This window comes from Bison bison, unplaced genomic scaffold, assembly GCF_000754665.1.
Source record: "Bison bison bison isolate TAMUID 2011002044 unplaced genomic scaffold, Bison_UMD1.0 scf7180017864254, whole genome shotgun sequence".
Classification (NCBI taxonomy): Eukaryota; Metazoa; Chordata; class Mammalia; order Artiodactyla; family Bovidae; genus Bison; species Bison bison.
Window position 1 is genome coordinate 2,456,888 of NW_011494826.1, and position 9,222 is coordinate 2,466,109.

Below are 9,222 nucleotides of genomic sequence, written 5' to 3' on the forward strand. Positions count from 1 at the left end.
CCTGGACTGGCGATCTATTTCACATATGGTAATATACATGTTTCAATACTATTCTCTCAAATCATCCCACCCTCTCCTTCTCCCACAGAGTCCAAAAGTCTGTTCTTTACATCTTTGTCTCTTTTGCTGTCTCGCATATAGGGTCATCGTTACCATGTTTCTAAATTCCATATATATGTGTTAATATACTGTATTGGTGTTTTTCTTTCTGACTTACTTCGCTCTGTATAATAGGCTCCAGTTTCATCCACCTCTTTAGAACTGATTCAAATGCATTCTTTTTAAGAGCTGAGTGATATTCCATTGTGTATATGTACCACAGTTTTCTTATCCATTCATCTGCCAATGGACATCTAGGTTGCTTCCATGTCCCGGCTATTGTAAACAGTGCTGCAGTGAAATTGGGTTACTCGTGTCTCTTTCGGTGTATATGCCCAGCAGTGGGATTGCTGGGGCGTATGGCAGTTCCATTTCCAGTTTTTTAAGGAATCTCCACACTGTGCTCCATAGTGGCTGTACTAGTTTGCATTCCCACCAACAGTGTAAGAGGGTTCCTTTTTCTCCATACTCTTTCTAGCATTTATTGTTTGTAGACATTTTGACAGCAACCATTCTGACCGGCATGAGATGGTACCTCATTGTGGCTTTGGTTTGCATTTCTCTGATAATGAGTGATGTTGAGCATCTTTTCATGTGTTTGTTAGCCATCTGTATGTCTTCTTTGGAGAAATGTTGGTTTAGTTCTTTGGCCCATTTTTTGATTGGGTCGCTTATTTTTCTGGAGTTGAGCTGTAGGAGTTGCTTGTATATTTTTGAGATTAATTCTTTGTCAGTTGCTTTGTTTGCTATTATTTTCTCTCATTCTGAAGGCTGTCTCTCACCTTGCTTATAGTTTCCTTCACTGTGCAAAAGCTTTTAAGTTTAATTAGGTCTTAAATAATTGCTTGGCTGCTTTATGGAGAAACAGACCTTATGGAAGCTTGGGGGAAATCAGGGAGATTTAATTAGGAAGCTATTGAAATAATACAGGTGAAAACTGATAATGGTAAGATTGAAGTCAGTGGAAATGATGAGAAGAGGACAGATTTTTAGTTATTAAAATTTTATAGTTATTTAGTTTTTAGTTTAGTTTTAGTTTAGTTATATAGTTATAGAGATTTTAGTTATATAGTTTTCTGAAGATAAGAGTTGTTAAGGATTTACTTATGGACTGGATGTAAAGATTAAGAGGAAGATGGATGATGCCAAGATTTTGATATGAATAATTATAAGAATAGAATTAACATCTATTGAAATATGGAAGGCTATAAAAGTTAATTTGAGATTGCCACTGTCTTATACAGTGTTAGGTGCTCAGTCATGTCCAACTCTTTGTGACCCCATGGACTATAGCCCCCCAGGCTCCTCCATTCATGGAATTCTCCAGGTAAGAATACTGGAGTGGGTTGCCGTTTCCTTCTCCAGGGGATCTTGCCAACCGAGGGATCAAACCCGGGTCTCCCGCATTGCAGGCAGACTCTTTACTGTCTGAGCCACTAGGGAAGCCCTTGAGATTGACAGGAGTTTAATTTTAGAAGTGTTATCATTGAAAAGTCTATAGTAGACATTAAGTGAAAGTAAATGGGAAATTTTGTATTTGAATCTGAAATTCAGTGAGGTGAGACGTATGTTTTGGAATTGTCATAAATAGTTATTAAATACCACAATACCAGAATGAATCTACCAATTGTAGACATGCTTTAAATGCCTACTATCTAAAATATTAAATCTATTTACATTCTCCCCTTTGACTTTTTCATTCATTTGACACTCATTCACTTTAGCATTTTCAAATATTTTAATACAGGTGATGACCAAATTCATATCTTCCCTCCTAACTTCTTCCAATTCTCTTAAACTCCCATACCTTACTTTTTTAGCCTCCCCCTAAGTTTTATTGAGATAAAATTGTCATATACCACTTAAATAAAAATTTAAGATGTGTGACATAATCATTTGATGTATGTATATTATGAAATGGTATCCCACAGTAAGTTTAGTTAGCATCCATCATCAAATTAGATAAAATAAAAATAAAATTTTTTTCTTCACCATGAGAACTTTTAGGATTTAATCCCTTAAGAATTTTCATATATATAGCACGATAATGTTAACTATGGCATCACGTCATTCTATCCCTAGTACTTATTTATCTTATAACTGGAAGTTTGTACTTTTTTACATCATCACCTCTGGTAACCATTAATCTGATCTCTTTTTCTGTGAGTCTGGTTTTCTTTCTTTTCCAATTTTTTAGATTCCACTTATAAATGAAATTATATAGTGTCTAACTTATTTCACTTAGCATAATGCCCTCAAGGTCCACCCATGTTGTTATAAATGACAGGATTTTTTTCCTTTTTTTGTGGCTGAATATTTCCTTTTTTATGGCTGATATGTCTATATGCATTTTTAGATATCTGATGACTTCTTTATCCATTCATTCATCAGTGTACACTTAGGTTATTTCCATGTCCTAGCTGTTGTAAATAATGCTGCTATGAACATGGAGGTGCAGAAATTTTTCCAAGTTAGTGCTTTATTTCTTTTGGATATATTCCCAGAAGTAGAATTGCTGGATCATATAGTAGTTCTATTTTAAATTTTTTTTTAGGAACTTCTGTACTGTTTTCCATAGTAGCTTTAGCAGTATATAAACCCAACAACAGTGCACAAGGGTTCCCTTTTCTGTACATCCTCACCAACATTTGTTATTTCTTGGCCATTCTGACAGGTATGAGATGATATTTCATTGCATTTTTAACTTGCATTTCCCTAGTGACTAGTGACATTGAACATCTTTTCATGTTCTTGCTGGCCATTTGTATATCTTCTTAGGAAAAATACCCATTCAGACTGTTTGTCCATTTTTAATTGAATTACTTATTTGTTTGCTGTTGAGTTGTATGAGTTCTTTATATAGTTTGGATGTTAACCCTTTATTGGCTATATAGTTTACAAATATATTTTACAATTTTGTAAGTTGTCTCTTCACATTGTTGATTGTTTCTTTTGTTGTGCAGAAGTTTTTTCTTTTGCTTGTGCTTTTAGGTGTTATATCCAAAATATTATTGCGAAGACTCAAGTCAGGGATCTTTTTCATTTATTTTCTTCTAGGAGTTTCATAGTATCCAGTTTTAAATTTTAAGTCTTTACTATGTTTTGAGTTAATATTTGTGAGTAGTATAAGAGGTCTACTTTAATTCTTTTTCATATGAATATCCTATTTTCCCAGCACTGTTTATTGAAGAGGCTATCTTTTCTCCATTGAGTATTCCTGGCTTCTTTATCAAATATTAGTTTTATATGCTTAGGTTTATTTCTGGGCTCTCAGTTCTGTTCCATTGAGACAGTTTTGTCTCTTCATTTCCAATTTCGAGGCCTTTATTTCTTTGTCTTGCCTAAATGCTCTGACAAGGACTCTTAATACATGTTGAATGGGAGTGTTGAGAGTAAACACCCTTGTCTTGTTCCTGATTGTAGAGGAAAAGCTTTCAGTCTTTTATTATTGTGTATGATGTTAGCTGTGGATTTATTGTATAATGGCCTTTATTATGTTTATTATGTTAAGGTGCATTTGTTCTATACCTAATGTTTTAAGAATTTTATCATGAATGGGTTGAATTTGTCAAATGTTATCTGTGCAGCTACTGAGATGGTCATTTGATTTTTCCTTTCATTCTATTAATGTGATATATCACAATGATTGATTTGCATACATCAAACCATCCTTGCATCCTAGGTATAAATCCCACTTGAGCATGATGAGTGATCCTTTGTTTTGCAAGTATTTGGTTAATTTGATTTGCAAGTATTTTGGTGAGAATTTTTGCATCTGTATTCATCAGAGGTATTAGTCTGTAGTTTTTTTTTTTATGGTAGTATCCTTCTCTGGCTTCGGTATGAAGGTAAGCTAGCCTTGTAAAATGTGTTTGAAATGTTCCATCTTCTCTGATTTTTTTTGAAGAGCTTGATAAAGATTGATAAATACTTCTTTAAGTATTTGGTAAAATTCACAAGTTATCTGATAGGACTTTATTTGTAATTATATAATCGATATCTCTTTATATCTAAAACGTCTGTTGACATTTAAAACTCAGCATATCTGAAATCAAACTGGTTCTCTTTCTGATGTACCTGATGGTATCTCCATTTTCTAGTTGCTAAGACTCAGAACATCAGTCATAATTGTAACTTTTTTCTGTGCCTGTGACTACATTCAACAGGTCATCAAGTTGTGTCAGTTCTCTCTTTGAAATACTTTTCTTTTCTATTTTCATTATATGGAAATAATTAAATTTAGGACTCTTATTATCATTCACTTGGGCTATTTCAGTAACATTGTAATTGATCTTTTTATCCTTTTAAGTTACTTATAGATCATACCCCAGTTACTCTTCCTTATGCACAGTATTGACCATCTCATTGCCCTGGTTAAATACCTTTAATGTATCCCCTAGAGTAGAAAATTATGCTCCCAGTTTTCTAACCTAAGCCTTTTCTCCTATTAAAATAATTTATGCTTTGGCTATACTGAAGAACTCACTGCGTTCCTAATCTGCCCACACTTTCTTACCTACTTTTCTTCCTGAAATCCTCAACTTCCATCTCTTTCTAACCATCTTTTCAAGACCAAGGCTCTTCCATAAAACCTTTTATTTCCCCTTTGACATTCCATTCCAAAAAAAGTGTCTCCCTAAAAGGAGCTGGATGAAGAATATTCTCTAAACTATAAAACTTGGGGCCCTGGTTGGCTGCTGCTGCTGCTGCTGCTAAGTCACTTCAGTCATGTCCAACTCTGTGCGACCCCATAGACGGCAGCCCACCAGGCTCCGCCGTCCCTGGGATTCTCCAGGCAAGAACACTGGAGTGGGTTGCCATTTCCTTCTCCAATGCATGAAAGTGAAAAGTGAAAGTGAAGTTGCTCAGTTGTGTCTGACTCTTAGCGATTCCATGGACTATAGCCTACCAGGCTCCTCCATCCATGGGATTTTCCAGGCAAGAGTACTGGAGTGGGGTGCCCTTGCCTTCTCCCCTGATTGTCTAACAGTAAGTAAAGAAGATATTATCTGAAGACTGAGTTACTTAGTTTATGAAAACTTCCCAGATCGACAAGACAGGCAGCAGTTGGAATTGACTTTCCATTAGTCATTTTTAAAACATGGTAAAAGCAGAGTTTTGTTGTTTAGTTGCCAAGTCATGTCCAACTTTTTTGCAACCCATGGACTGTTGCCCGCCAGGTGCCTCTGCCCATGAGATTTCTCAGGCAAGAATACTGGAGTGGGTTGCCATTTCCTTCTCCAGAGAAAAGCAAAGTAGCCATATTTAATTAGATTATTTCTAGATATGAGACTGCTGTGCATCCTATCACAAATTATAAATTTTAAGACATTTTTCTGAATTTTTAGTTATATCGAAATAAAAGTTATTTTCTATTTTGAAAAAGCTCTCCCCTTTACTTTTCTGATTCTCTTTTTTAAATACATTTTCGTACCTGTACTATTATTATGCTGTAATTACTTATGAATATATACAAAATCTTTTCTAATCATAGGTTCTTTGAGGGCAAGACTCTGTTTTATTCACCTTTGAATTCTCCCCAGCACCTGGACTACACAGTAATCTTGAATAGTAATCTATTATTTTATTTATAGTGATCATAGTTTTATGAATACTTCATATGAACTTCTTCTGAAATTAAAATAATGTCAGACTCATTTTTTTAAAGGGAGATTTAAGATTTTTAGTTCTTCCTGGATCTTTAGCTATGTTATAGCTATTTTCTTTTGTTTAAGTCTTACGTATGTATACCAAAGACAGTGGAAAAATGAAGTGAGAAAGGGAAAGAGGAAGAACTCAAGATCAGTCTATCCATCTGTCCATCCCTCTGTTCATCCATCCACCCACCCAACCTATTGCTGGTTGGATCAACTTTACTTAGGGTAAAGTAACTGAGATATTTGAAAATATATGAAATTTCAAAATGACACAAAGTGAATTGTTTTGCTTAATGTATTAATTGAATTGGTTCTCTGTGGAAAAAATATAGATCCTTTAAAAGACTTATTTCAAATAAGTCTTTGGATTGCTATACATTTTAAATTGTTAAATAGTAATTAAAGTTATAATTAAGATATTGAAATTTTATTTTACAATTATAGTCTTAATATACTGAATGAAAAACAATATTTTTCTTTAATGGCAGTTCTTGGAATCATTAACTAAATAATTCTTTATGAAGTTGATTTCAAAAGTTCCTTATAAAACTATAAAACTCTTTTCATTGTTCTGTCAATTTCCTTAAACAATGTCATGAAAAGTATATTGTAGTTACTCAATAAATAACAGTTGAATAAACCTGAATTATATAGTATGTTTCAGATCACTGGATCTTCCTCCATTCTTTTTCTATGATTTTAGGTAATGCCAAGCATTTATCATCTCTTTCCTGTTTAGCCCCATTTCTAAACATTTTCCTATTCCAGTCTTTCTTATTATCTCTTGAGAAATTCTTATAAAGTAGTTCAAATCGTTTCATATCTTTGCTTGAAAACTTTTAATGGTTTCATCTTATCTACCAAATAAAGTACAGATTCGGTAGTTGGATATTCATTCATTTTCAAGCTCATCTTTGTTAATTCCATTTTAATAACTCTGTTATTTCTCAATGCTTCTGGTAAGTTGAATTGATTTCTGTTTCCCTTATATTTCTTATGCACATCTGTTTCTGTTGCTCTGTGCTATTCTCTCCATCTGAGATTTTTTATTCCTTTTTCTACCTTATACACTAGCTTTCATGGTGGCTCAGATGGGAAAGAATTCAATTCAGGAGACCCAAGTTCAATCCTTGGATTGAGAAGATTCCTCTAGAGAAGGAAATGGCAACCCACTCCAGTATTCTTGCCTGGAGAATCCCAGGGACACAGGAACCTGGCGGGCTGCAGTCCATGGGGTCGCAAAGAGTCAGACACAACTGAGTGACTAACACAACACTCTTTATATACTTGAATTAAAATTGCATCAAAGTAGGGTTTAAGTTTGAAGCTGTTTAACCTTCCATAGTACAAAAGACAAAGCTTTGCACATAAGAGGAAAACAATTAAATATCTGATTTAATGTTACCCTATTTATTGTATGCTCTGTACTGAAATTTGGTAGGTTGTAGAGTTATGTAACATAAATTGCATGACTTTGTAATATTTATCTTCCTCAGGAAACTTATTTGGGAAACCAGAAAGAGAAGATGCCTTTACTTTTTCTTTTCCATCAGACTCTTCAACTCATACATTTGGAGCTGGAAGAGATGATTTTAGTTTTCCATTTTCACTTGAACAGGATCAAAACTCAGGACTTTCTTCTGTAAAAGGGTTTTCATCTTCCTCACAAAATACCACACAATTTACTTTTTTTTGAACTAGTTACTTATTTATTGAATTATTTTACTGCTCTGCAATTATCTAGGGCATAAATTTATGTTGTTACTTAAACTATGAAGACCACTTTCTTTTGTTGATTAAAGAAATAATGGGTTACCATAGTAACATTATTTGATTATATTGATTTAATATTGAAGGAAATTAAGCCTGGGTCATCTACATTTATTTTTATTTGCAGCATTACTATCATTATTTATTTTGGTTTTGGTTTTGCAAGCTATATTCTTTGAGAAACTATGCTTCACTGCTACAGTAAAGAGAGTGATACTTTATAATGATCTTGAAGAATTTATACTATTGATATTGAATAAAATGTTATTTTTTATAATACAACAAAAATTTAAATATTACTCATTATTTTAAGATGGTATCTTTACTAGAAGAAAATTAAATGTGAATGGCTAGAGTAATTTATGAAAGTTGAGTGGTTGCATTAATGGTGATACTGTTAATATTTATTTTTGCTTAAACCTTTTTGAAGAACATTTAAAACTTTGATTCCTGTCTTCAAACAAAAAATTCACCTTTATGTTTTGTATTATTAATAATATTTGCTTGTCAATCATTTATATAGCTTAAGAATAAATTTTGATGAAATTGTATAAATTACTCAATATCTTTGTACCTGTGCTGTTTAAAATTAATTGTATTGAGTTATGAAGTAATAAAGAGTCTGACTTCATAATTTGATCTGTGACTGCTGAAAGATTTTGAGCCTCACCTGTTTTCTTCCCCTCCTGCCCCACATCTGGTCAAGCTGGTTAGAAAGCCCAGGAGTTTCCTCCTTTGCCATCAGTGGAATGTTCAAAACCATGTATAGGAACTTTTGTCGTGGCCTATCCCTAACTGCTGTAAAAACCCAAAGCTAGTATCTCCTTTCTCTGCCATTTTCAGACTAGGTTTTCAGATCGGGTCTGTTCTCCCCAGAAAATGTTATTCTGTAAGTAATAAGCCTTGTCATACCTTTTTGGAGTGTGTGGTGTCACCAGTCTCAATATCCAAACCAAATTTTGGGTGAAAATCAATCTCACTTCTTCAGGATGTCTATATATATCACAATTGTAGTAACTAAACCTTCCCAATCTTTTTAGAAGTCAAAAGGATGGTATTACTAAGGGTAGAAAGAATTTAAGGAAACTTTGGACTGTTTTAAAAATCTTCAACAGCTGGTTGAATGATGAAAATTTCAGTTAAAAAGCTGGAATTTTTCTTTTTATATCAACTATTAATTTTATTGTGTATGATTTAATTAATTGGTGGTTTTGACATAATAAAGACACTAACTATATATGAGGAAGGATAAAAATGTTGTAACTGCCTTGTTACTTAGAGGTTCAAAACTGGTTTTAGCTTTGAGCAACACACTGATGGCATGGTTTATTTTTACTCTTAAATAGAGAAATGTCTAGCAAACAAGTATGGTTAGATTTACCATGTAAAGGTAAAATAAATGTTTTTAAAGTATCTACACTGTGTGTGACATTTTGAGGACACATAAAATTGCTAAGGATATAGTATTTAAATTTTTAAAAATATTTATTTATTTGGCTTAGTTGAGCATGTGGGATCTTTGTTACAGCTCTTGTACTTCACTCTAGTTCTGCTGCTCAGGCTCCAGAGTGCACAGGCTGTCTCCCCGCTGTATGTGGGATCATAGTTCCCTGACCAGGAATCGAACTGTGTCCCCTGCATTGGAAAGCAGATTCTTAACCACTAGACCACCAGGGAAGTTCCTAAGTCCTTATAC

The 9,222-nt window shown here is 33.6% G+C and overlaps 1 protein-coding gene across 1 annotated transcript in view; it reads left to right on the forward strand.

The window, feature by feature from the left end:
• Window positions 1-7,452, forward strand: part of LOC104994175 (chromosome unknown open reading frame, human C14orf39) — a 74,319-nt gene extending 66,867 nt beyond the window's left edge. Inside the window, exon 19 of the mRNA XM_010847660.1 lies at window positions 7,253-7,452. Coding sequence (XP_010845962.1) covers window positions 7,253-7,452 — 200 coding nt within the window. The remainder of the gene's footprint in view (window positions 1-7,252) is intronic.
• Window positions 7,453-9,222: the final 1,770 nt, after the last annotated feature.